Raw genomic sequence first — 27,731 nt, forward strand, 5'->3', positions numbered from 1 at the left:
AGCCGCTCCGGATCGATGCGCCAGCGACGAAATGAACGAAGTGTTGGCGTTCGTGTCGTCGGATCTGCTCGTGATGTATTTACCGTCGTGGCGGTCATCGGTGGTTTACACAATTGCCGGGTTGTTCCGGAAGTTGTCAACTGGACTGATCCCCGGCGTATTTATTTGTTGGCTGGGTATAGGTTAACTTGTTACACGTCGTTGTTGCCGAATTGGGGTTGCTGGTGACGCCCGTCGACGAAGTGCGGTTGCCGGTTTTTTCCATGAAGTAGTTGATAAAGCAGAGACCGTCTGAATTGTGGTTCTGCTGGGTTTTTGGATCCGAGATTTATTGGGGTGTAATTTTCGGCACTGTCCGTACCGAGAATTGATGCTGTGATCACCACCCGGACGCCTACTTCTACCGTCAACATTTTTACATCCCCTGCTACTTCCGCCGGTGGACAAAGCCGAGACACGCCCTGCCAGTCGCGCAGGACCGGCTGGACTTTCAAGCGGGCTGCTCGGACCGTTCGTCGTTCTATTCCACTAATTTGAAACAAAGGGCCATACTTTGTTTCTATTTTTGTTTTGAAATGACACTGTGTTGGTCCCTGGACCTAACACGATTTCAAAACAAAACAAATCAGTTTCCATATTGGCCGTTTGATGCCAAGGGTCTATGAGGAAATTGAAAACAAACAAAATGTGATAAACTTTGGCCTTTTGCAAAACTGGATTTTTTTCACATAAAAATCAACTTTTTATACTTTTCTCGAAATGTAGTGATAGTTTTCGGCTAAATGCATCGTTTGCAGTGAAAATCCCGTTTGTTTACATTTTTGACTTAGGACCTTTTACAATGTTTTGTTTATTTCACATCAGCACATGCAACTTCAGTCACTGTTCAAAACAAAACTAAATCATCAGTTCGTCGTCATTGGTGTTTATATCATTGAAAAAATGATGATGATTGATGAGCGTTTCTCGAGGGTATACCACAGAGACAAATAAAATTACAGAGCGGGTTCGTTATTTCGAATGGAACTGCATTCGAATGAGCGAATCCAAATTCGCTAATTGGGTACTAAAGCCCTATGCCAATTTTTATGTACAACGGTAAAAAACACGATTAAAAACCATTACTGATCACTTTTTTTCATTTTAATGCAAAATTTTTTTTTGACATGACAACATTTTTCCGATGGATCAACTATGGTCCCCTTGGAACGAGCTGTCAGGTAGTAGCTTTTCTGTCAAGAAGGACCGCGAGGTTAATTTTTCAAAATTGATTTAAAAATCCATTTAAAGCTCTTTATGCTCGTACAAAGGGTCATTGTACTCAGAAAAATAAGCTTTATCGCTGTGAACAATAATATCAGCAATCTAAGCTTCATTTTAGGACCCAATTGGGCACTAAAGCCCTATGTGATTAAAAACCATTTCTGATCACTTTTTTTTCATATTAATGCATTTTTTTTACAAAGCAGCATTTTTTTTTTTTTTTGATGGATCAACTATGGTCCCCTTAGGACGAGCTGTCAAGTAGGAGCTTTTCTGTCAAGAAGGACCGCGAGGTTAATTTTTCAAAATTGATTTAAAAATCCATTTTAAACTCTTTGTGGTCGTACAAAGGGTCAATGTACTCAGAAAAATAAGCTTTATCGCTGTAAACAATAATATCAGCAATCTATGCTTCATTTTAGGACCCAATCACATTTTTGCTAAAATATGTGAAAATATAACCTTAAATTAGTTGTTTTGAATTTAGACACTCAATTTATTCATCGAATATTTCATTAACATTTTTAAAAGCCGTCGCGGGCCGGATGAAATAAGCCCAGTGAAAAAATATAATTTAACTCAAAAATGACGAACTCCTCGTCACAGTGTCCTGATGCAAACAATTATCGAGCTCGAGCTGTCACAGCCCTGCGAAGTATGTTGGCTGACATATCGGACAGTCAGTCAAAAAAAAAACAAGCTAGAAGTCTCCTGACAAAAAAGGTGCAGGTGGTTATGTTACACATGACCAGTATGACAAAGAACTTTGCAAGATGGTTGTTGAAATTTTCGATTACATTGTCTGGTCCAAATTTCCCAAGATTCACTAGATTCATAATTACCATAAAAATTGATACCCATTTTGCCCCTACTCTTATGGTTCGGCAAATGTCCCCCCATCGGAACATCACCGTGGCCTCCGGCCACTTCGGATTGTGGCCACTTCTGCTGAAATGTCAAATTTCATATCTAGTATCAAAAATCATAAAGTTTGATACCCATATTGCCTCAACTCTTATGGTTCGGCAAATGTCCTCCCATCGGAACATCCCCGGGGCCTCCGGCCACTTCGGTTTGTGGCCACTGCTGCTGAAATGTCAAATTTCATATCCAGTATCAAAAATCATAAAGTTTGATACCCATATTGCCCCTACTTTTATGGTTCGGCAAATGTCCCCCCGCCCCTCGGAACATCCCCGGGCCTCCGGCCACTCCTGATTGTGGCCACTACTGCCGAAATGTCAAATTTCATATCCAGTATCAAAAACCATAAAGTTTGATACCCATATTGCCTCTACTTTTATGGTTCGGCAAATGTCCCCCCATCGGAACATCCTCGGGGCCTCCGGCCACTCCGGATTGTGGCCACTACTGCCGAAATGTCAAATTTCATATCCAGTATCAAAAACCATAAAGTTTGATACCCATATTGCCCCTACTCTTATGGTTCGGCATATGTCCTCCCATCGGAACATCCGCGGGGCCTCCGGCCACTCCGGATTGTGGCCACTACTGCCGAAATGTCAAATTTCATGTCCAATATCAAAAACCATAAAGTTTGATACCCATATTGTCCCAACTCTTACGGTCCGGAAAATGTCCCCCCATCGGAACATCCCCGGGGCCTCCGGCACTCCGGATTGTGGCCACTACTGCCGAAATGTCAAATTTCATGTCCAGTATCAAAAACCATAAAGTTTGATACCCATATTGCCTCTACTCTTATGGTTCGGCAAATGTCCCCCCATCGGAACATCCTCGGGGCCTCCGGCCACTCCGGATTGTGGCCACTACTGCCGAAATGTCAAATTTCATATCCAGTATCAAAAACCATAAAGTTTGATACCCATATTGCCCCTACTCTTATGGTTCGGCATATGTCCTCCCATCGGAACATCCGCGGGGCCTCCGGCCACTCCGGATTGTGGCCACTACTGCCGAAATGTCAAATTTCATGTCCAATATCAAAAACCATAAAGTTTGATACCCATATTGTCCCAACTCTTACGGTACGGAAAATGTCCCCCCCATCGGAACATCCCCGGGGCCTCCGGCACTCCGGATTGTGGCCACTACTGCCGAAATGTCAAATTTCATGTCCAGTATCAAAAACCATAATGTTTGATACCCATATTACCCCAACTCTTATAGTCCGCCAAATGTCCCCCCATCGGAACATCCCCGGGGCCTCCGGCCACTCCGGATTGTGGCCACTACTGCCGAAATGTCAAATTTCATGTCCAGTATCAAAAACCATATAGTTTGATACCCATATTGCCCCAACTCTTACGGTCTGGAAAATGTCCCCCAATCGGAACATCCGCGGGGCCTCCGGCCACTCCGGATTGTGGCCACTACTGCCGAAATGTCAAATTTCATATCCAGTATCAAAAACCATAAAGTTTGATACCCATATTGCCCCTACTCTTATGGTTCGGCATATGTCCTCCCATCAGAACATCCTCGGGGCCTCCGGCCACTCCGGATTGTGGCCACTACTGCCGAAATGTCAAATTTCATGTCCAATATCAAAAACCATAAAGTTTGATACCCATATTGTCCCAACTCTTACGGTCCGGCAAATGTCCCCCCATCGGAACATCCCCGGGGCCTCCGGCCACTCCGGATTGTGGCCACTACTGCCGAAATGTCAAATTTCATGTCCAGTATCAAAAACCATAAAGTTTGATACCCATATTGCCCCAACTCTTACGGTACGGAAAATGTCCCCCCCATCGGAACATCCGCGGGGCCTCCGGCACTCCGGATTGTGGCCACTACTGCCGAAATGTCAAATTTCATGTCCAGTATCAAAAACCATAATGTTTGATACCCATATTACCCCAACTCTTATAGTCCGCCAAATGTCCCCCCATCGGAACATCCCCGGGGCCTCCGGCCACTCCGGATTGTGACCACTACTGCCGAAATGTCAAATTTCACATTCAGTATCAAAAACCATATAGTTTGATACCCATATTGCCCCAACTCTTACGGTCTGGAAAATGTCCCCCAATCGGAACATCCGCGGGGCCTCCGGCCACTCCGGATTGTGGGCACTACTGCCGAAATGTCAAATTTCATATCCAGTATCAAAAACCATAATGTTTGATACCCATATTGCCCCTACTCTGATGGTTCGGCAAATGTCCCCCCATCGGAACATCCCCGGGGCCTCCGGCCACTCCGGTTTATGGCCACTACTGCCGAAATGGCAAATTACATATTCAGTATCAAAAACCATAAAGTTTGATACCCATATTGCCCCTACTCTTATGGTTCGGCATATGTCCTCCCATCAGAACATCCTCGGGGCCTCCGGCCACTCCGGATTGTGGCCACTACTGCCGAAATGTCAAATTTCATGTCCAGTATCAAAAACCATAAGGTTTGATACCCATATTACCCCAACTCTTATAGTCCGGCAAATGTCCCCCCATCGGAACATCCGCGGGGCCTCCGGCCACTCCGGATTGTGGCCACTACTGCCGAAATGTCAAATTTCATATCCAGTATCAAAAACCATAAAGTTTGACACCCATATTGCTCCTACTCTTATGGTTCGGCAAATGTCCCCCCATCGGAACATCCCCGGGGCCTCCGGCCACTCCAGATTGTGACCACTACTGCCGAAATGTCAAATTTCATATCCAGTATCAAAAACCATAAAGTTTGACACCCATATTGCCCCAACTCTTACGGTCCGGAAAATGTCCCCCATCGGAACATCCGAGGGGCCTCCGGCCACTCCGGATTGTGGCCACTACTGCCGAAATGTCAAATTTCATATCCAGTATCAAATACCATAATGTTTGATACCCATATTGCCCCTACTCTGATGGTTCGGCAAATGTCCCCCCATCGGAACATCCCCGGGGCCTCCGGCCACTCCGGTTTATGGCCACTACTGCCGAAATGGCAAATTTCATGTCCAGTATCAAAAACCATAAAGTTTGATACCCATATTGCCCCAACTCTTACGGTCCGACAAATGTCCCCCCATCGGAACATCCGCGGGGCTTCCGGCCACTCCGGATTGTGGCCACTACTGCCGAAATGTCAAATTTCATGTCCAGTAGCAAAAACCATAAAGTTTGATACCCATATTGCCCCAACTCTTACGGTCTGGAAAATGTCCCCCCATCGGAACATCCCTGGGGCCTCCGGCCACTCCAGTCCAGGTGGTGGCCAGTTCCAATGATCGACTCCCGCGACTACCATGTCTTAGCTGGTCCTTGCCTCCAAGCCATCTGCTCCCAGACCTCCAGGCCGTCTGCTACCGGGCCACCAGGCCATCTGCTTCTGATGTGTTCTCGTCGACGTCCAGCAATAGAATGACTTTTCAGGACCGACCGAGCCGAGTTTTGTTGGCTCGTCGACGATCCGAAAATTATGTATGTGTGAGCATTTAAACAACCAACGCGAGGTCCGCTTCGGATGAAACCTCGGTAGGCACTGAATTTGTCTGAGGCTAAGTGCTAACTTAAATAGTATCGCACGGCATGTTGCAACCATGGTGCTACATTCTCGCGTGACAGTTCCACGGAAGGAGGAGGCAAGGCAAAATTTGCTAAGTGCTAGATACTTGAATCTGATTAATGTGTTCGGGAAAGGTTGCGCTTGACCAATCAGCGTTCGCTATTCTTTAGTAGTTTTATGTTAACTTTTAAGTACTTAAATAAATAAGTACTGTAATAAACATGTTTTAAGATCATTAAGTAAGTCTTCCCCTTTCGTTTGGTGGGTAAAACGTTCAAATTGGTCGAGAGGGAAAAAAGATACAATCGTTTGAAATCTTGCACTTTTTTCGAAAATTTGCTTCTACGCGTTACATTTCGCTTCGCGAAAAATCTGGATTGCTACCCTTGTATAGAGCCCTAAGACAAAGTTCTTTGTCAAAACATTAGCTAGAAAGAGATAGGAAACTTGATGCAAACAAACGCCCAGCTGTCATGTAAACATGCTTTGAATGTGTTGGTAAATTTGTAACTAGAAAGCCTTATGGCTTCACGGGCCGAATCCGTGATTTGTTGTTTTATTGGTTGCGATAGCCTGTTAGTATAAGGCTTTCCAGGCCCAGTGAAAAAAGTATAATTTAACACAAAAATGACGAACTCCTCGTCATAGTGTCCTGATGCAAACAATGATCGAGCTGTAGCTGTCACAACCCTGCGAAGCATGTTGGCTGACATATCGGGCAGTCAATCAAAAAGACCGGCTAGAAGTCGCCTGACAAAAAACTTTTGTTAGAAAGAGATAGGAAACCTGATGCAAACAAACGTCCAGCTGTCATGTAAACATACTTTGAATGTGTTGGTAAATTTCTGACTAGAAAGCCTTATAAACAGGGCACCAGGTCAAGGATTTAATGTAGTTCTGTGTATTTGAATATCCCTGACTCAAAGTGGTTTCCAGAACACAAAATAAAACATTTCAATTTACTATTCTTGGACCCTGAATTCAGAACCATCATTGACAGTCATTGCCCATGGGCAAAACTTGCAAAAAACTTGCAAGAGTGAATGTCACCATCTTCATCCTTAAGAATTTTAGAATTTATCATGTTAAGAATTTTGGAATTTCTGAATATGGGGAATTTTTAATTTAGGAACTAAAGAATTTTTTAATTTAGAAATTTTAGAGTTTAAAATTTTTGGCGTTTTAAAATTTTTTATTTTAGAATTTTTAAGATTTTTGTAATTTTATTTTCAGTAGCACAATCGTGACTCGCGTGTTTGGGAAAGAGACTGATGTTTTGACAAGTCTACAAACACCCTTGGATGATCGAAGAACGCAGAAGAATAACCACCGAGGGACCAATGGAAGGCCAGCACAACGTCGAAGCAAATCTCATTAGTATTTTATTAATTTAGGTTATCCAACTATTTAGTTAGTGTTTTAGGCGTGCAAATATAAATAAAACATTGATTAAACAAAAGTTCTATTCCGCGATTATTAGGGTTTTCAAATAGTGCATCTGTAACTGAAAATAGCACTTTGCTGAGTTCGTTTTCGCACCTCCCCATAAGATTTTTTCAGTTCAACTACTGAAAAAATCCAATGAAAAAGTGCGAAAACCTCGGCGAAAACGAACTCAGCAAAGTGCGATTTTCAGTTATAGTGTGAGGTGTTCACTTTTTTGCCACAATCTTGCTCGGAGAACACGTTCCCGAAGGGAATCAGTTTGTTGTCTCTTCCGCAAATCTGGCACCCCTGTCGATTCGTTCTTGTTTTGAAGGGAAGCCATTTTTGTAAATTCAAAACAATGACTCACGTCGCAACAGCTCCTCGCGTAACTTCAACATTATTCTAGTTTCTCGGTGATTGTTTGTTGATAACTGTTGTTAAAAGTTGTGCTCAAGCGGTTGTGAATAGTTTTGCGCTCAAGTTTGCTACTAGCGTTGGCCCCAGGGGCCTCAGACTGAACCTCCCAGGACCGTGACATTCCTTTGTACACTGCCGTGTTTTTGCGCACCAACAATTAACAAAAATGAACCAGCTGGAACGGCATCGGATTTTGCGGAATATGGATCAGCTGATTCAGAACACCAACTACGAAGTCCTGAAGAAAGAATGCTACCTGCGACGGATGCTGTCCGAGGTGATGATTGCCGTGATCGAGGTAAGTGTTGAACAAAGGGCCTTGACCTGATGAGTCATGACGCAACATGTTTTTACAGGATCGCTACCGGGACGAGGCCTCAAAACATAAGAAGCTTTTTGAGAAGATCACCAAACGAGGGCCGACGGCGTTCCAGACGTTGCTGGAAATTTGCCAGGGCAACTTTCCGGCTGCTTACAAATTGCTCAAAGGTGGACCGGTGGTGGGATTAAACCAGAACCAGAACCTCAACGTCGGTGGTCAGCATGAAACCTTTAACTCTACGTTCCATCCGAACCGTCGTCGTGCGGTTAGCGCCAACTTTGGAGAGTCCAGCCAGTTGGCCGTCCAGCAGCAGAGGCTGGAGCGTTTATCGATTGGTTCGCGGTCGATTTCGGCCGAAGATGAGGACGCCAAGAATAACAACCAGGAGATTGAGACAACGGATGGAAAGATGCGCCTGGTGGAGTACCTGGAGCCGGTTCAGGATCTGTTGAAGGTGAAACTGACCACGCGACCGCAGAGACCTCGACTGCTGGAGGTGTATCCGATGACGTCGACCAGAAGGGGTGTGATATTCATCGTGAACATCATCAAGTACAAAAACAACACCCATCCAACGCGGAATGGAGCCGAAGCCGATCGAGATAACCTGTTGTCTCTGTTCCGGCAGCTTGGGTTCACGGTATTTTACTACGAGGATCTGACGAACGGAGACTTCCAGTTGCTGGTGAAGGAGCTGAAGAATTCCCCGCACCTCTCGGCCGAATGCTTCGCGTTTTACATTCTAGCCCACGGCAACCACAACAAGGGTTGGGACAAGATTTACCTCAACGACAACTCGATCCTGTTCGTGCACGACATCCTGAAGCTGTTCAACAACGAAAACTGCCCCAAGCTGATCGGCCGACCGAAGCTGTTCTTCTTCTCGATCTGCAGGTTGACTGTGAAAAATAATCAATTTTAATGAATCAAACTAAATATCAACCAAAATTCTTCCAGGGGTGACCGGGCCGACTTTGGCCAGTACCGGTCGGACGCCAACACGGAGCGCGACGGCATGATAAACCGGAACAAGGAACCGCCGACGAACATGCCAACGTACGCCGACATGTACATCTGCTTTTCGACGGTGCCCGGCTTTTCGGCCCACCGGGACACCAGCCTCGGGTCCTGGCTGGTGGAGAGCATGTGCAAGGTTTGGGCCGAACACGCCCACGACACCGACGTCGAGCAGCTGATGAAGTTGGTCGGCAAGGAGATGGCCCGGTACCGAACGGAAAACCTCGGCATGCAGACGCTGGCCTGCGAGCAGTATGGGTTTTACGACTTGCTGTACCTCAACCCGGGGTACAGTGTGGAGTGAGGGAAACAACTGCGTCTAAGAAGGAGGAGCTACTTTTTTTTATTTCTAAATTTAACCATTTTTAACAAGCGCTAGTGATAGTTTTTAAAATTATCAGTTAAAAGTAATGTTATTGCAATTTATCTAAGATATTTTACTTACTTACTACTTATTATAAAACTATTCGCCATACTGAATTCTCAATAAAGGCAACAAAACCACAAAACTTTTTTTTTGTCGTTAAAAACGTTATTTCTACCAAGATTTGAAAGCAAGTTTGAAATTCTGTAAAAACAAGACGTTGTTTTAGAGGGCCAGGCAACCTCCTGATGTCAAACGTTTTTAGTGCCATCGGGCATTCCAGATACCCTCCCGCATAGTCAACAACCATACAGTCACCATTTGTCGAATGATTTTTCCTAAATGATCTTAATAATACACCAAATAGGGTGCAACTGTACATTTTCCATTCCCCAGACAATCCTACAATTGGGTCCTAAAATGAAGCTTAGATTGCTGATATTATTGTTTACAGCGATAAAGCTTATTTTTCTGAGTACAATGAACCTTTGTTCGACCACAAAGAGTTAAAAATGGATTTTTGAATCAATTTTGAAAAATTAACCCCGCGGTCCTTCTTGACAGAAAAGCTCCTACTTGACAGCTCTTTCCAAGGGGACCATAGTTGATCCATCGAAAAAATGTTGTCTTGACAAAAAAAATTTTTGCGTTAAAATGAAAAAAAGTGATCAGAAATGGTTTTTAATCGTGTTTTTTACTGTTGTACATATTACAATTACATAGGGCTTTAGTACCCAATTTATTAAATAGGTCGTTAGGTAATATTACAATATTAGATGAAGGGTAGATAGAACCATTTTTGAGAGGTACTTCTGATTTTGAGTGTACTGAAAACCACCGAAACACTTTTGACCGGGGAGCTCCTTTTTGAATCTGGTTTGTGCTAAAAAGTATGTTGTACTAAAAATATGCTTTTTGTTTACAAACAAATCGCAAACCGTCAAAAGGAAGTTAAATTTCGAATCTAATGCCTCAACTTTTTAGTGATTTTGTGCCAAAAATCAATAAATCCGCTCTCTATTTTTAAAATGTTGTAAAAACCTTTCTCGGTTTCGTGGTTACTCTGAGGTTTTGTGATCTTCCGTCGAAAAAATGGCTCCACCGCACGTGCACATGCTGCTGGACCAGCTTCCGCAGTACTTCGATCCGTGGCTTACCATCGACCGGATTGATTCAATTTGCGCCGGTGAAGAGCAAGCTCCGGTGCCGGAAGACCGGCACGACGACTCCGACAGCGATGACGATCAACCGCTCGCTGCTGCTGCTAGAGGCGGTACGCTGGATCTGCGGGACTGCGCCCTCATACGGCGGGCCGTCACCGACGGCAACCTGTTGGAACTGCTGAACGACATCCGGTCGGAAGCACACAAGATGCGCCAACAGACGGGGCTTTTTGACCAGTACGACAACTGGCAGTATCTGTCGAAGAAGATCGAGGTGGACCAGTTTTTGGCGTTTATTTACGCGCTGGTTTGCCTGGCCGAGTACGATCCGACGGAGGCCATCAACCGGCGGTTGGCCACGGCAGCCGTGAAGGCATATTTGGTGCTGCTGGGGACGCCCGGCCAGAAGCAGACGGCGGCGTTCAACGAGCAGGTCCTGCTGAAGTGTTTGGACGCGTTGAAGTTGGCTGACCTGTTGCAGGATCCGATATTTGAAGAGTATCTCAGCCGAGAGCGGACGGATTTTTCGACGAGATTACTCATGGAGTATGTGCAGATCATGGACGAGATTCAGCTGCTGCTGAAATGCATGACGTTGAAGAGCTGCGCCGAGGTTAAGAACCAGCTTATTGTAAACTTGAAGGTAGTTTTAAACTACGCCGTTAAGCACACCTCGAATCGCCACGTGGCGCAGAACGTCGCCGAGAAGGTGTTTGAAACGCTGGAAGCGGTCTGTCTGCCCGAGCACGACGACCACAACGATTGCTCCAAGACTATTCAGCTCATTTTGAACCGAACGGCCATGTTCTACAAGTTGGAGTACAAAAACTACCCTGCATGCTTTCAAATTTACAACTTTTTCCTGAAAATGCTCGAGCAGTACCCGAAGGATACGCCCACCGTACTGACCCTCTTCATCAAATCCGTACTAACGAACCCGCCGAAGGTGTTCTCCCGTCCGGAAGATTACGCATATCTAAGCGAAATCGCGCTCAAGTACGAAACGGCCATGTACAGCAAGTGCAACGTATCAATCGTGGACTACCTCAAGCAGATCGAAACGCACGCCGAAACGACAACCCGCGTCAACATTGTGGAATTCTTGGGCAAACTGGCCTGCACCGATTGCACCGTTGATTGGGAAGTGTTCAAGGCGGAGATTTCCGAGGTGCCCCGCGAGGTCGTGATGGTGGAACTGCTGTACAATAAGCTGATTGAGAAGAACTCGACCGTTAAGCTGAAGGCGTTCCATTGCTTGCTGAAGATTCTCCAGCACGGAAACCAGGTCATGCGGCAGATCATGAAGGATACGTTCTTCTGTGCGACGGCCGACGAAGACGAGAAGAGCTACCTGCAGATGAACGACATGGAAGAGCTGTACCAAACGGCAGAGCTGGAGTTGGGAATCTCCAGGAATGTGCTCAACTTTACCATGAACTCGCGGGATTCCAACCAACCCCCAAGTCAGTCAACCCCGGAAGAAAGCTCCAAACCCGCCAAAATTATCTCCAACATCAAGGGCATTGAAACCATCGAAGAGAAGCTCCTCTCGCTGATCGACGTCATCTACGAAGCCACCCTCTGTCCAACGTCCTCGATCCGACGAACGGCCCTTTCCTGTCTGGAGTGCATCGTCGAGCTGAACCGCAACCGAATCGACGACCCGGTGTTCGAACACGTGGTCGTGAAGCTCGCCAAAGACCCCGTCATGCTGATGCGACGTACGACGTTGAACGTGCTGAACCAACTTCTTCAGCGCTACCCGAGCTATCTGCCGCTGATCAAGATTTGGTCCAAATCGTTGCTGCTATTTCTGGACGACAGCGACCAGAAGCTGAAGGAGTCCGCGCTGGAGAGTTTGAAGTGCAATGTGTTCGATAACATCGCCCGGTTCGAGGATTCGTCCTCGAGTAAGGTTTTCACCCCGTGGATGATCGTCCGATCGATACTGGTGCTCGGCAAGATCAACGTGCTGAAGGCGGCCGTCGACTCGTGGATTCAGAAGTCGATACTGACGTGAGTAGTCTGATCTTTTGGCACGAAATTAGCATTACAGAGAAACTGCTCTTCACTTGTTGGCGGCCGTTTTTGTCAGTCGGCTTCGATTCTGGACGGCTTTTCATTTTCTACGGGGATGTCAACCCCTCCCAGTAAGAACCTGAACCTCACCTTACTGAGGAAAGGCTATAAAATCACTCGAAAAATTAACTTCTTAATTTGACCTCCTAGACCCACCTTCACGTATACATATCGACTTATTGGAATCCCATAAGTCACTATTGAATATTATGAATGTTAGTAAAGTAGAGAATAAATTTGAAATATTTTTATTCAGGAATACAAAACTAAAATTTATAACATTAAAATCTTGATAAAAAAATTAACATTAAAAAAAACAAATATTCAAAGATTGAAAGAATTAAAAAATCTAAGAAAATAAAATTCAAAAATTTACAAAATCGAAAATAAAACAAATAAATTCAAAAAATCAAAAAATAACAAATTTAAGCTTTAATAAAACAAACATAAAAAATAGATAAAAAAATATTCCAGAATTTACAATTTTAACGGTTTAAAAATTCAAAAACTCAAAAATTTAAAAAAAAAATCTTAAATTTCAGATAAACAAAACCTGTAATAAAAAAATAAAAATAAGGTAAACAAAAATTCTATACATAAACAAATCAAACATTAACAAATAAGCTATAAAAATATATAGAATTTCAACATTAAAAAATTTGAATGTTTGAAAAATCTTAAAATCATAAATTAAAAAAAATAAAAAGGTGCAGGTGGTTATGTTCTACATGACCTATATGACAAAGAACTTTGTACAAAACTCTAAAAAATCATTCTATTTTTATTTATAATTTTTAATTCTTTGCCAATTTATTTAATCCTGAATAATTCATTCTAATTAAAAATTTTCAATCATTGGCACCTCTGTGGATATAAATTGCCAAAACACGAAAATATTGCCAACACAAGTATGGTTCGGAAAATTGCCATTTTCATTACCAGTATCAAAAACCATGTATTTGATACCCATATTGCCCAAATTTGTATAGTTCGATAAATGTCCCCGGTAGAACCTTCCCCAGGGCCATGGCCACTCTGGGTGTGGCCAATATCCTACCAGTTTGGTCCCAACCCCATTGCCTCAAATCATTCTGGTTTTCGAGTGACCGTCCTAGCATTCTTCGTTAGAACAGAATTCCTCCCAAGTTGGTGCACAACCTGTGTATTTCAATGTGTGCATGTGTGTGTGTGAGCAATAAAATTACCACCTCTAACGGATCCTCGGTAAACACTAAAATTGTTCATAGGCTATCTGTTAGCTTATATAGTTCGCATAAAATGTGGCAACATGGGGCAAATTTTGCCTCGTCTCCTGCTTTCTTGGAACTGTCATGCAAGAATGTTGCACCATTGTGCCTTGTTGCGTTGCAGACCCCTTCCCCAGTACCAAGCATGCAACATTTTCGTAACGCGTGACATTTTTCGTTTTTCTGGATTGACACCTCACCAGAATAGAGCCCTTAGGACAAAGTTCTTTGTCAAAAACAAAATCTCAAAATAATTCAATCAAAAGTTAAAAAAATCTTAAAATTCTTTGAACGTTCATCAAGAGAAAAAATCCGAAGGGAACATGGCTCACCTCTCTCGCGAACGAAAAATCGGTCAAAGGAACCTAAAAAAACATCTTCTGGATTATTCGGCGGAACATTTTGTTTCACTACAACACTCGCAAGTGTAACGTCACACGTTGGACAATTGCCTGTCACTTTTTGTAGATGGGCAATGTGTGTAAACAAAGCGATATAAATAATTTTGAGTTGTGCTGACAACGAAATTCACAAACAATCACCAACAGATTGATTTTCTTCGAGACGTTTGGGAGCGATTTTCTTTTGCGTGACTGGCCTCCTGTCTCTCACTCGCGGGGTGAAGAAAGCTCGCAAGCGAAAACGATTTTTTGCGATTATTTCATTCTTCAAAGATCCATTCAAAGAATTTAATTATCAGTGATATAAAAATCAATAAATTTAATGTTTCATTATTTTAAAAAAAATCTAATAAATTAGAAAATTCGTAAAATCTTAATTCAAAAATTTTTAAATCAAAAATATCAGAATTTTTTAAAATTCCTTGGGCATGAGTAAGGACCTCGACGCCGTTAGCAATGTTGGCTTTAAAATAAAATTTCGTGATAATATCACTTCCCCCCAGCCAACATTTTTGCCATGCGAAGCGGGCCTCGACGCTGTGTCTAGGTTTAATTCCTAGCTAGGAGCCATCAGTGTCTTAAGAGGTGGTCCCAAGGCCGAGTAGGAGTTCATGAAGCAAATTAGTCGTCTCCCACCCCTTTTAAATTGAAAAATGAACTCTGAAACCAGCGCTTACTCACAACAGAAACAGAGGCCTCTTCTAGGCATTGTAGGATAGAATAGATTTTGAAATTTATTTAAAAAAAAAATATTATTACGTAGCATTTTGATATGTCAAAATTTCCATAGAGTCTCGGTCAATCAATAGTGCGATGATATCGGACAAAATTCGTTAATCTGTTGAACTAACGGTTTTCGGATTATGGTTGTATCGACCATTGTTGCGAATCGAGGGTCTACTGGAGCCTTGACGATCAAATGGAGCCTAACATTTCAAAAGGGCGCATGGGTTTTGTGAACAGGAGTGTGTCTCCTTCACTCAAATGACAGTTTACATAAGGTATAATAGAGATGCACTCTTGTTTGCAAAGCTCTATGCCCTAATGAAATGAATGGCATGAAATAGTCGTCTTAATTACTAGTGTTCAACTTATGAACTGTTCATTTATGTTTATTGGTTTTTGGAAACGGCAAGACTGGTTTAAAAACAAGATCCTTTACCTTATTTGGCGTTATAATAAAACATTCGGGGATTTGAGATTAAATTTACTTTCAGACAGTTTAGTTTAGGTTGTTGATTAAAGTTAGATAGTTTTCCGTAGATGAATAATTGGACTTAAATGATTAGTTGATTTGAACGAAGTGTAACATTTCATTGGCAGATCTGTTTCTAGTTGTAATGTACGACAAGACTATTGACGGACGTGACAGGTCGGCAGTTAGTTTTCATCTTTTTTTCTCTAGTATTTTTTATTTCCTTTAAATTTGGAATACATCACAGGTTTCTTTTGTATAGATCTCCGATTAGTTACATTTTCTTATTTTATTAACTAATAATTTAATTTATTCCGGGCCTTCTTACTTTGAATCACAATTTCAGATTTTCTTTATTCAGTGTTAAACTTAGATTACCGTAACTGCTCAAATCATCCAAGTTCTTACTACTCACATCAACACTAATTTTCTTTCACCTCCCCCCTCCCGATCCCCTATATCTTCCGGTGGTGTTCATTTGGTATGCAATACTAGTTCGGCCACTACCCTTTTTTCCACAAGAAACCGGACTTGGACTGACTTGAGGCCGCGTCCCCCACCTTGCTCCGTAAAACGAAAACGAAACGAAACGAAAAATATCAGAATTTTTTAAAATTAATTGTTCTTAAATTTCAAAATTTTAACAATCCAAAAATTTAATAATCAAATCAAAATTTAAGAATTTGAAATATAAATATTAAAAAAAAATTAAACATCAATTCTCCAATTGAAAATTTAAAAAATCATTCATTCAAAAAATCCAAAAGCCTTAAGGCCGTTGCAAATTTTTTTCAAAGTTTATGTCGCCCCCTTTCAAAATTGGTTCGCAAAATCAGGGGGCAAATTTTTTTTTAAACCTGAAAATTTCAATGAAAGAAGTCAAATCAACTTAAAACAATCTTAAACACCTTTTTCTGCATTGATAATCATTTTTAGCTTATTTGGGCTTGTTTAAAAATATTTTGAACTTTTATGAAATTACAATGTTCAGTGCATAAACTTTTTTTCTCGCAAAAATAAAATTTTCGCCAATACTTAGAAATTTTGGAAACATATGATTGCAAAACAACTGGACAGGTGTATAATGCTTTTTAAAATACTTTTTTCGTTCAAATTAAAATTTATCGCGTCATTTTTGTTTGATCGTCGGTTGTAATTTGTCGATGGTAGGTTGAAAAAAATAAGACAGAAAGAACCTTGGAATGAACTCAATCTGCTTTTAACAAATAATAATGACAAATTACGATCGAAGTACGTTTTGCGATGCTTTTCCGTCGGGTCGCAGGATTTTTCGCGTTCGTCGTCGGTGTGCAACAACAACAAAAATACCTTATCATACTATTTTAGCTCGATAAACATCGTAACTCGTCGTTTGCTTCGTTAATCAGTACCTCACTGAACATCAATCATTTAAAACTCGTAAAAACATCTCAATTTAAAAGGTACACTGTTTAATTCATGATTCTTTAATTACAAATGATCTTGGTTCCATCTTTCCACAGCCGGCTGTCTAAGATTAAAACCATGTCATTTCAAATTTAGCAACAGATAAACGGGAAATGTATCATCCGCAGCATCTAATTGCTTGCCTTGAGAATAATTCATAATACCTTTCAACAAACACTATAATTTTGGGTCGCATCATCATCTTCTATGATGAATCCTGACCAAACACCCTATCCTACTAACAAATTTTCAGGTTCCTGGCGCTTGTGGAGTGTAAGCACAGCTAACATTCCCTTCCCATAAAATCGAGATCTACAAACTGACATGGCGGGCGCCGTTGACTGTTACCTATTCGCAACTGATCTAGTTTCAGCAATCATGTTGTTTTATCTTTTCGGCGAATTCATACATGCTCTTGATAAGGCAAACACCACTAGATCGTCGAAGCCTATGATCAGTAGTGCTGAAAGGATTTTACGGTTCTGTTCAGCAACGCAGGGGCAGCCATGATTGGTCTCTCCTGCTCATAACAATTACAAATTACGATCGAGTGCAACAATCACCACAACCACAACTATTCTTTTAAAAATTTAAACGTCGGAAAAAATATTTACTAAAATAATTTACTTTTCTTCCAGCCAGAAGAATCTCACGATAATCGAGTCGCACATCACCACGGTCAACTGCAGCGAGGCGTGGATCATTCTGTCGATCATCGCGAGCAAAATGAAGTCCCGGAATCCGGACGTGGTAATCAAAACCATGAGTGAGATTCTGCAGGTCGACATGGTAACTTTTTAGGATTTTTTTTTGCCTATTTGATCGCACCTAACGAATCTTTCAATTTCAGTACAATTCCCCGGTAAGCTTGCAGTACATCCTCTGCGTTGTCAAAGCATGGCTGGATGATTTCACGCGGGCTGGGCTGAACCATCTGTTCAAGATACTGAGTGACCTGCTGCGAACCGGAAGTACAACCATCTCTCTGGTGAGCGACGTGTACAGTTTGTGCTGCGCGATCAAGGAGAAATCCGACGGAACTGTGGATGAGAACTGGATCCGGGGAATCCGCGATACCACGCTGGAATACTTGCTGCACTACGAGTCGCACTACACCAGCTTGCACATGTCGAACGAACGGTTTCTCATCAGCTTGCTGGTTTATGCCGAAACGTGCACCGATTTGAATGATCGACCCAACGAGAAGATCATGGCGATTATGTTGCACTACCTTGCACGGGTGGCCTCGGACGAGAGGTTGAGTAAGTGTGCTGAGATTTTTGGTTGGTTTTGGTAATTTAACAGACTTTTTTTTTGTTACAGTCTTGCAGCAAACGGATCAAAACCGCAAGATTTGCGTCACCATCGTGATTCTGTCCAGATTTGCGCTGAGAGATGGATCACTCGCTTCCACGATCATTGCCGATTTCAACAAGATTCTCAAGTTTAAGAACATTCACGAGAGTATTATCTGCACGTTGATAACGTCGTTTTCGGATCTGTGCAAGCGGCACACGTCTCTGGTGGATTCCTCGATCAAGACCGTCATACTGCAGCTCAGCTCGCGGTACATCACCGTTCGCAGCGTTGCGCTCAACAACCTGAACGAGTTGATTCTGCAGGACTACGTCAAGATGCGGGGCCGTGTGCTGCTCAACATCCTGAAACTAATCCTCGACGAAGACAGCCAGATCGCGGCGCAAGCCTTGTACGTTATTCAACTGTACGTCCACACCAAAAACGAGAAGCTGCTCAAGGTTTCCCTGCTGGAGTGCGTCTACGTCTTCAACAACTATCTGCAGTACGCCGAAAGTGACATGTTTCCGGCTTCGGAAATCGACGACGAACCTTGCGATTTGGCAGGAAACGAACCGGGAGACTTTGCCAAACGAAACCAGATCTACGACTTTTTCGTGGAGAACATTGACGACTTGAGCTTGCTGAAGCTGTTGAAGAACGTGAACAAAATCAACGCTCAGCTGACGCAGCGCAAGTACGTCGAGTGTTCGGCCGGGGCGGGAACGCTGCTCGATTTGCTGTACATTTTCACGAAAATGGTCTCGGTGAAGGATCGCGACAAGGCTCGACTGGCGAAAGCGGCCGCATCCGGCGCAAACGACGAGGACGCACCACCGCCACCCCCGGAGGAAGGACCTTCGCCCAGCAAAAAGTCCCGCGTGAAGATCGCACTGCAGCAGAACGAGCAGGAAACGGTTGGTTGCAGGGTGCAGTTATTTACATTTTCCTTTTTCAAACCTCTCGTTTCTCCCCCCATTTCAGATCACCATCGTGGAAAAAATGATCGCCGTGTACCACGGCTTCGAGAGCCAGGTGCGCGCGTACATCGCCGAGGTGGAACCCGGGCTGGAGCCGCTGGTGGAGCAGCGATTGCACGAGTTTGCGATGGCCACGGCGCAGCACTTCCGGGCGCTGGTCGAGTTTGCAAAACCGATGGACTTTTGGCGCGGACTGTTGAAGGCGCTGGATGCGGCGCGGGACGGGCCGTCCCCGCGGAAGCGTAAGAAAACGCGAGCCAAGGCTGGTTCCGACAGTGAGGGGAGTGATGGGGACGAGGCAGAGGAAGAGATGGATGAAGTTTAAGGTTGGTGTGTGCTTGATTTTGGCTTCGAAATGTCCTTTGGGACCATCCACAAACCACGTGGACACTTTTTTGGAAATCCCAACCCCCCCCCCCCCCCCTCGTGGACAATTGTCCATACAAAAAAAAAACTTTTTTGTATGGAGCGTGGACAATCGCCATACCCCCCCCCCCCCCCCTAAAGTGTCCACGTGGTTTATGGATGGTCCCTTTGGAGGATTTGAGAATTGATTAAACGAATGTTTTGAGAGCTAATCGAGTCGGTCTACAGATTTCACAACGAGATAAATGTCTATGGGGTTGGTCGACCTGACTGTTTGGCCCGAACCGAATGTTTTCCCCAGATTTGCGCAACAGAGCTTTATGACGTTTCGCGTACACACACTAGCGAACCATTTGATTTTGCTGTCCGGACAAAATTTAACCTCAATCTTTTTCGTGTACGTACACGCAATACATGCGCACGTAGATTACTCTACTGCAAGGCTGTATATCATTAGGTAGAAAGCCATGACTCTACTGTCATCCATCAGTGTGCGCGAGCAACGTGACAGCGAGAAACGACTAACGGACAAAAAGGCGGTAAGCAGAACAGAAACCGAGAAAGATTTTTTACGCCGTTTCGAGACGCGAATGAGACATGTTGCGCTGTGTACATTTTCGAACAGTTACTGAACTTCTAGATTTATTGGCTGAGGCACGAAGCGATTTGTTTACCTTTTTTTGGTACCCTCCGCAAACGTCAAACCATACAAAATTACTGCCGGATCTTTTCCGGGAGAGATCCGGAAAAAGATCCGGCAGCAATTTGTTGTGTTTTGACGTTTGCTGAGACAATTGTGGAAAAGTGAGAAAATTGAACCCATAGTGTTTTGATCACCCGGAACCCGAAAATACAGTCCATCCGCAATCTAGGTTGGGGAATCTGGCCTCAACACTGTCTTCTAAGATGCAATGAAAGGTTAAATTGGTTTTCGGATTAACGGAAATCTCTGGAATTCTGTTGCATCAACTGTATTTTTCAAGCAAAAGTTCCGCTGGGATCCGTCACCGGAAGCGGTTTGCAAACACTCTTCCGGTGCTTGCATAGCGTGCTGTTGTCGGCAAACTTCTTACCGCAGTGACAAGTGTAGGGTCGTTCTCCGGTGTGCGTGCGCCTGTGCACGTGCAACTGGTTCGACTGGGCAAATCGCTTCCCGCAGAAATCACACTCGAAGCGTTTTATGCCCAGATGCAGCAGTTCGTGCCGTTTAAGGTTGGCAACGTGCGAGAAGGTCCTGTCACAGGTCTTGCAAACGTAGCCCTTCTTCCCCTCTTCGTGGTGTCGCGCCTCGTGGTTTTTGAGCACCTCGAGCGAGGCGAATCTCTTCTCGCACAGTTCGCACTGGAAGTTTTTGTCGTGATGACGTACGTGCGTTTCGAAGAGGGTTTTCTCGACAAAGCGTTGATCGCATAGCTGGCAGTTGAAGAATTCCACCTCCTGGTCTGCGTGAAACCGTTCGACGTGGTCGACCAGCTGCATGTGGCGCCTGAACGGGGCCAAACAAAACCGGCAGAAGTTGTTCGAGGCACGTGGTTTTGCCAGCCCACCGACCTTCGGATGACCTGGAGCTTGGCCATGGTCGCGGATTTTGTGCCTCCGGAGCAGCGAGGTAGAGGAGAACCGTTGATCGCACCCGTTACAAGCGTACGGAGTCTCGCCCGTGTGAAGTCTCATGTGGTCCTTGTACATTGGGGATTGTCTGAATCCTTTTCCGCAAATTGTACATTTGAACGGAAGTTCCGACGTGTGAATCAGGTGGTGCCTTTCCAGATTGTTTTTGTTGGCAAATAATCGTCCGCAAGATTTGCACTCGTACCGCTTGATGCCGGCGTGGCTGTCTTCGTGTTCCCTCAGGGAAGACATGGAGAAACACTGCTTGCCGCACATGTGACAGGTGAATTTGCCCTTTCTCCTGTACGCGTTAGTGTTCAGCGTAACCGGATGGTCCACGTTGTGTTTCTGCTTCTCGTGGCGACGCTTCGCAAGACCATCGCAAAACCGTAGCTCGCAATGGTCACATTTGAAGGGGCGTTCCTCCGGATCGTGCTTCGCCAGATGGCGATTGTACTTCGTCAGGCTGGGAAACGTTTCGCTGCAGAGTTCACAGTACAGAGGGTGATCCACGTGTACCGAAATGTGCGAAAACAGCTCCTCGTCGGTTTCGAACAGCTGCACGCACAGATAGCATTTGCGTTCGGTTAAATGTTTGATGTGGACTTTCCTGACTTTTGGCGTTTTCGCTAAATTTGTCTTACTTCCACGAGGCCTGCCAATTCGTCGCGTTTTCGCCTCTGGTTCATCGTCAGAATACATCTTCTTAGGTTTCCTTGCTCGTTTCGCCTTAGGTTTCTCCTCTTCTTCCGGTTCGTCATGTTCCGGCTCTTCTACTACATCCTCCTGTACATTCTCATCTTCGCTCGCTTCGTTTAGTTGCTCTTCCTCAAATATCCCGTCTTCGGCCATTTCAACCGCCATAACATTCGACTCAACGAGCAGCTCCTCAAGCTTTGCTTCGTGCTTCACGTTTGCCGAATCAACGGCTTCTACATCTATCGGTTCATGCACTTCTTGAACATCCAGCTCAACTGGCTGCGCCTTCACCTTCGCTACCTTTTTGTACCGTAGTCGGTTCTCCTCCTTGATGTACGTCTCCAACCGTCGTATACTCTTGGCTCCCTCGCAAAAGTGTCGCTTCAGCGATGCGACCATGTCCAGCTTGACAAGGCACTCCTCGCAGATCCCTCCCACCGGCTCCGAAGGCAGTTGGATCTGGAACGTTGTTTTGAGCAGCTCTTCCACTGGGATGTCTCCGATGATGATCTCGCCACTGTCGATTGCGTAAATTTGATCGGCGAAATCAATCCGCAGGCACAGCCGGCAGCTGGACAGATAGACGTCGCGGGCCATGCTGAAACAAAAAGTCAGTTACTTTAAAGTTCCAACAATTGATCCAATAAATCAAACCCAAACCTCTCATTCCGGAACAGCACCGGCTCGCTGTACTCGTCCACCTCCTCGAAGTGCTGCTGGCAAACCTCCGCCTCCAGCGAGTCCAGGTCGGCCGGAAGGGCCCGGCCGCTGCCCAGCTCGATCGACGTTCGCCACCGCTGACAGAGGACGTGACTGCGGGGAAAGCGGAGCGTGAAGCTGCGCCCCTCGGGGTCACAGTTCGGTACGATGCAGTCCATTTTGGTGGTTTACTAACTTAAATAAGCACGAAAAAACTCTCAAAACATTTTAAAAGTTGCTGCAACAGTTCGATCGCTTTGTTTTTATGCTTTTCTGTTGTGATTTTGACATGTTTTGACAATCTCGATGTTTTGCTTATTTTGTACTAAACACGGTCGTTACAACAAAGCATAAATGGTGGGAATATAAACCGAAATATCTGTAACAACTTTTCAATAGGGCGAAACCCTCAGATGTAAACAAACTGAGTTTTTGTCAGAATGATATAAAGCGAACAAAACTGATTCTAAAACACCCTCCATCATCACAAAATTCCGAAAATACGTAGTTTTACAAGCAAAAAACAAAAGGGCTAATCAACAACATCAATCAAAACAAACCAATTTGAGTTTCCGCCCTTGTGTTTTCATCCAATCACGAGGGGCGAATGTAGTGTTTTCTGCAAGTTCCGACGTATATTTAGAAACACTAAATTTTCGTTATAATTTAGTGAATTTTAACCTGACAATCCTCAAAATGGATCAAAATGTATGTTTTTGATGTCTCTGACCACAATTCCACAACAAACATAGATTTGTATGATCCTAAATACATAACTTTTTAATTTCAATTATTGTAGTATCGGATCTGGTCTGGATTCACAATCTAGATACACTCAACCCCCGGTGGTTGGTCACTTTTTCGTTTGACACTTTTTTAGTTTGTACCCCGTTGGTTGGTCAAAGTCAAACTAAAAAGTGACGAACTGTCACTTTTTACACGGCGCTCACGCACACTATCAAAACAAACGTTTGGTAGTGTGTGTGAACTCCGTGTAAAAGGGGTGTCAAACTAAAACGTGACCCCGTTCGTTTGACAACAGTTGGTGTCAAACCATCGGGGTTTGAGTGTATGAAGGTCCATAATTTACCGGTTCTTGGGACATCCGGGGATTCTGGGTCGAGCAGTTGCAGGACAAAAAGTTAGTGTAGGGAGGTTTAGGAGGAATGCCGTACAAAATCATCGCCTCCGTAACCATTGAAGCTAAGCAAAGCTTGAGAAGGCAGGATGGTGTCGCGGGGTGGCCTAGTCGTCAGGTGCCATGTCTCCCACTTCCGGCGGGGACACCCCAAGGAACGTCACTTCAATATAGAGCACATCCTTATGAAGGCTTTCTAGACCAATTTTTTATCACTGAGGTTGCAAATATCACTGTATTATCACTGACTGTAACGTTTCACAATGATAAAATAGTTGTTTCACCACTTTTTTCTTTAAAAACCCGAAAAGTGAACAAAAACCAAAAGGGCGAATCTGTTGTTTACTTTTGCTTTGTGGCGTAACCTGACGGGCTAAACCGTTGTTTTGGTTGAGTGGGTGGCGAATACGGTGGGGCGAAAATGGAGGCACGCTCTTCAAAAAGGCGTAATTTGTTTTTCTCAATTTTTAAAAGCAAAAACACCTTAATTAATTTCAAATTGCTCTCTATGATGAAATTATTGCTATTTTCTATTACGTTTTGAAAAAAATGATGGTTTTCATGCTTTTTTGTGGAAATAGGAATTGATCGGAATTGCAAAATTTTGAATGTTGATTTTCCCGAAACGGCAGGATCGTAGGTTTCGCCCTTTTGAAATGTTGTTACTGATATAATTGCACAAAGTTCAAGCAAAACATTCTAAATGGGCTATTGTGGATTTGTATACAATCAGTCTATTCTGTTGTTTTGGTTGAAATTTACTGGTTATCACGAGGGGGACGTCACTCCTGCGTTCACCGAGCGATAAAGCTCCCCTTTTAAACCTTTGCAGCGCTAACATTTGCTTTTCCGCTTTAACTTGCTTTAACTCGCGTTAACCGCGATAACTTGCTTTTTGGCTTATGGCCTATCTACAATCACTTAACTTAGAAAATTTCACTTAGATTAGGAGTTTGAATCAATGGAAATGAATCTGATCTTCTACAATGAAAAGTAATAAAATTAGAAACTTGACGTATGGTTTGGAAAATTTCAAAATCTACGGTAAGTTGACGTTTCCATATCAAAGGTAAACAAACAACTGCATAGCAACGTATATCAGCCCAGCAAATTTTCTAAGTTGATTGTGGATGACGGCCGTAAGTTGTGTACATTTTCTAAGTTTTACTTTACTTAACTATTCTAAGCTAAGTGATTGTAGATAGGCCATTACCTTTTGTTGCGATCACGCTTCAGACTGCTCGATTTTTTTGACAGCGAGAACTGTCAAACGCAAATGACATTTCTCGTTGTCAAACCATTCAAGCAGTTTATTTTGCTTTCTTCTTGAAAGAAAAGTGTCAGGGACAAATCTTCCGCCGGAACCGTATCCGGCGCTTGTGACGGGTTTTAGTTCCAGGGACTTCAGACGCACGGTCGGCTGGAGGTACTCAAAATCAAGTTCAAGTTGATTTTGAGTGGATTTTTCACTCAAACGACAGTTCAAAAGCTGAACTGTCGTTTGAGTAGTTAGGGATTAAAATGTCAAGTTGGTGCTTGCAGTTTGCACTGAGCAGTGAACTTTTCTTCAAAGTGGAGGTAAGTATTGCTCAAATGCCGTTTTTCCCTTTCCCGGAACAGTTTGGGAAGGTTGATGGACCACTTTCGCAGCTGGCAATCCAGTTTTCCTTTTGCCGGCAAAGTTGTCTTTTTTATGTTGAGCCCTTCCGGACAGTCCGGAAGGTGCAAAACTTGTTGGAGAAGGAATGTATTTTCTATGATTTTGCATCTTCCAGACGATCCGGATAGTGCAAAACCAGACGAAGGTGGGGAATAAACTTTTTCTTGTTTTTTTTTTTGCATTCTAGATTGCTGCAACCCTTGCCAGCTGCGACCTCTAGTGTGAGCAGCTCGATTACGCCAGGCAGTGCACCGACCACTGTTGCGCTCCGATTCAAATGTTACAGCCAAGGGTCTGCCAACATCGTTTGGCAACATCTCTTCATCATCGAAGATGCCAACGGCCGGTAACACCATGTCGACGCAGTCCTCGCCAGGTCCAACCACGATGAGCCTCCAATGCCAACATCACCGCTTCAAGCGTTCAGTAAGCAAGCTACTTTCGCCCCCGGTGTTGATGACCGCGGTGGCTCAACCTTCACACCAACTTAACCGGCTCTGATCGGATCAGACTGCTTCAAACCGCGCTCACTTCTTCCGCGGCAGTGATAATATCAACCAGCTGCGCCGGTCCAACCGACAGCGGAATACCAACTACAATCGCTTCTTTCTCTTTAGCGGCAACAGCCAAGCTATCGCCAACAGCTGCAGTACAAGATCAACAACAACCTTCAGGCGCATCCATACCCGCTGTTTAACGGCGTGGCACCCAGAATCATCACCATGGTCACCGTGTTACCGGTGTGGTTGGTGGAGGGCAGAACAACCACTACCAGCCATCGCAAGTCCGAGACGCGGACGAAGGAGGTCGGGGTCACGAACACGGACCCGACGGATCACATGGCGTTGCTGGAGCATTTTTGGTCGACGAACGAACCGCTGCAGGTAGGATGAATTAGATGTTAGGTTTAGATTCATGAGTTGAACGTTTGTTTTTTTCTCCTCTCAGGGGGATGCCTCGAAGGAATCAGGTTACCGAGGAAATGCAGAATCATCGCCAACCAGCTCCAAAGCATCGCATCGCAGTTCGCATACCAGTCTGCAGCAGCAGCAGCAACAACAATAACAGCAGTCTTCTCTCGCATCCAATGGGGGAGTTAACAGCCTAGCGGGCTCGTCGTATGCAACACCTCGTCCCAGATTCGATCAATTAGATAAAACAACTCTGAAGACTATGATAGTATGATGAACTCGCACAATCATCACCACCGAAGATGGGAAGTTCGCGGCGCCACCACCGTCAATGTTCGACGCGTTGGCATCTCGAAATCAGCTTTGGTCCTGATCTGCTTCAGTCGTCCTACCAAAGTCACATGCGGAACATGCTGAAGTGGCCGCGGGAGACAATTTGATTGACCCTGGCGATTCCACCATCGCAGAACCATCAATTGGCAGCGTCGAGAAGCAAGCTCGGGTTATCAGCTGGGTGATGAAAAGTGGGGTCGAAAAGCCGCACCGTTTTCAATTGTCTATTTTTCTATTCGCAAGAAGATGCAAAGCTTAGTATTGTTATCGATCATTCCAAAAACAGTGATTAAAATATTCAATTTTTTCCGTTTTTTTCTTGCAAGGATGCACGCAGAAAAATATTTTGTAGAATCAGCCTGTACGAGGTTTGATTCAACAAAAATTTTGTTGAATATAATCAACGCCGATTTTGCGTTGAAACAAACCTTGATTTTCTTAATTCCACAAAAGTCTTTTGTTGTTTTTAAAAAGTTGCTTTGACGTTTAGCGTTGATTCAACAAAAATATTGATTTTCAAATCAACAAAATGTTTTGTTGATTCAAATATGCCTCATTTTTCTGCGTGTGCAAAAAGTCGGTGTAGAGAAAACTTTTGTTTGACCCGGAGATAAAGAAGAAGAATTTGAGAGATTTTGACATTTGTAATCCCGCATCTGACACGCCGCCTATTTTGCCAGTCATTTCCAGCGACCGAGTCTACTAAGGAACTGACCGTACAAAGTTTAGAATATTCAAAAATTCTTATAATAAAAAATCAAATTTAAAAAATCATAAATTTAGTAATTTAAAATTCAAAAATAAAAAAGAATCGAAAATTCCAAATTTGAAAATCAAAAATTCAAATAAGGCTTTCCAGGCCCAGTGAAAAAAATATAATTTAACTCAAAAATGACGAACTCCTCGTCACAGTGTACTGATGCAAACAATGATCGAGCTGTAGCTGTCACAGCCCTGCGAAGTATGTTGGCTGACATATCGGGCAATCAGTCAAATAAACCAGCTAGAAGTCGCTTGACAAAAAAATTTTGCTAGAAAGAGATAGGAAACCTGATGCAAACAAACGTCCAGCTGTCATGTAAACATGCTTTGAATGTGTTGGTAAATTTCTGACTAGAAAGCCTTATATTTTGAATATATTACATAATGTTAAATTGAATATTGAAAACTACTTAAAAAAATATATATAAGTGAATATATAAATTTTATGAATTTCA

At 43.7% G+C, this 27,731-nt stretch overlaps 4 protein-coding genes across 4 annotated transcripts; 3 read left to right on the plus strand and 1 right to left on the minus strand.

Moving 5' to 3' along the window:
• Positions 1-7,501: 7,501 nt before the first annotated feature.
• On the plus strand, positions 7,502-9,313 carry LOC120415103 (caspase Dronc). The gene is made up of 3 exons (XM_039576521.2): positions 7,502-7,885; positions 7,944-8,803; positions 8,867-9,313. Exons 1-3 carry the CDS (start codon positions 7,754-7,756, stop codon positions 9,228-9,230), a joined length of 1,356 nt encoding a protein of 451 aa, XP_039432455.1. The 5' UTR covers positions 7,502-7,753; the 3' UTR covers positions 9,231-9,313.
• Positions 9,314-10,233: 920 nt separating this feature from the next.
• Positions 10,234-19,423, plus strand: LOC120415101 (condensin-2 complex subunit D3). The gene is made up of 5 exons (XM_039576519.2): positions 10,234-12,469; positions 17,460-17,610; positions 17,672-18,083; positions 18,145-19,034; positions 19,102-19,423. Exons 1-5 carry the CDS (start codon positions 10,383-10,385, stop codon positions 19,420-19,422), a joined length of 3,861 nt encoding a protein of 1,286 aa, XP_039432453.1. The 5' UTR covers positions 10,234-10,382; the 3' UTR covers position 19,423.
• A 995-nt stretch (positions 19,424-20,418) lies between these two features.
• On the minus strand, positions 20,419-22,751 carry LOC120415102 (zinc finger protein 878-like). The gene is made up of 2 exons (XM_039576520.2): positions 22,434-22,751; positions 20,419-22,371 (listed from the first exon to the last, which is right to left on the minus strand). The coding sequence occupies exons 1-2, from the start codon at positions 22,649-22,651 to the stop codon at positions 20,442-20,444; spliced, it is 2,148 nt and encodes a 715-aa protein (XP_039432454.1). The 5' UTR covers positions 22,652-22,751; the 3' UTR covers positions 20,419-20,441.
• Positions 22,752-24,834: 2,083 nt separating this feature from the next.
• Positions 24,835-27,351, plus strand: LOC120415151 (uncharacterized). The gene is made up of 4 exons (XM_039576586.2): positions 24,835-25,188; positions 25,458-25,696; positions 25,888-26,154; positions 26,219-27,351. Exons 2-4 carry the CDS (start codon positions 25,604-25,606, stop codon positions 26,333-26,335), a joined length of 477 nt encoding a protein of 158 aa, XP_039432520.1. The 5' UTR covers positions 24,835-25,188; positions 25,458-25,603; the 3' UTR covers positions 26,336-27,351.
• The last annotated feature ends 380 nt before the right edge of the window (positions 27,352-27,731 follow it).

The sequence above is a fragment of the Culex pipiens genome, chromosome 2 (genome assembly GCF_016801865.2).
Source record: "Culex pipiens pallens isolate TS chromosome 2, TS_CPP_V2, whole genome shotgun sequence".
Classification (NCBI taxonomy): Eukaryota; Metazoa; Arthropoda; class Insecta; order Diptera; family Culicidae; genus Culex; species Culex pipiens.

Excerpts from the sequence above, each read along its gene's own strand:
- LOC120415103 (XM_039576521.2), top strand. The coding sequence starts at position 7,754 with ATGAACCAGCTGGAACGGCATCGGATTTTGCGGAATATGGATCAGCTG. Across the intron at positions 7,886-7,943 it reads TGATGATTGCCGTGATCGAG|GATCGCTACCGGGACGAGGC; the intron begins GTAAGTGTTGAA and ends ATGTTTTTACAG. Across the intron at positions 8,804-8,866 it reads TTCTTCTTCTCGATCTGCAG|GGGTGACCGGGCCGACTTTG; the intron begins GTTGACTGTGAA and ends AAATTCTTCCAG.
- LOC120415101 (XM_039576519.2), top strand. The coding sequence starts at position 10,383 with ATGGCTCCACCGCACGTGCACATGCTGCTGGACCAGCTTCCGCAGTAC. Across the intron at positions 12,470-17,459 it reads ATTCAGAAGTCGATACTGAC|CCAGAAGAATCTCACGATAA; the intron begins GTGAGTAGTCTG and ends CTTTTCTTCCAG. Across the intron at positions 19,035-19,101 it reads AGCAGAACGAGCAGGAAACG|ATCACCATCGTGGAAAAAAT; the intron begins GTTGGTTGCAGG and ends CCCCCATTTCAG.
- LOC120415102 (XM_039576520.2), bottom strand. The coding sequence starts at position 22,651 with ATGGACTGCATCGTACCGAACTGTGACCCCGAGGGGCGCAGCTTCACG. Across the intron at positions 22,372-22,433 it reads GTGCTGTTCCGGAATGAGAG|CATGGCCCGCGACGTCTATC; the intron begins GTTTGGGTTTGA and ends TTTTTGTTTCAG.
- LOC120415151 (XM_039576586.2), top strand. The coding sequence starts at position 25,604 with ATGCCAACGGCCGGTAACACCATGTCGACGCAGTCCTCGCCAGGTCCA. Across the intron at positions 25,697-25,887 it reads ATCACCGCTTCAAGCGTTCA|CGGCAACAGCCAAGCTATCG; the intron begins GTAAGCAAGCTA and ends CTTTCTCTTTAG. Across the intron at positions 26,155-26,218 it reads CGACGAACGAACCGCTGCAG|GGGGATGCCTCGAAGGAATC; the intron begins GTAGGATGAATT and ends TTCTCCTCTCAG.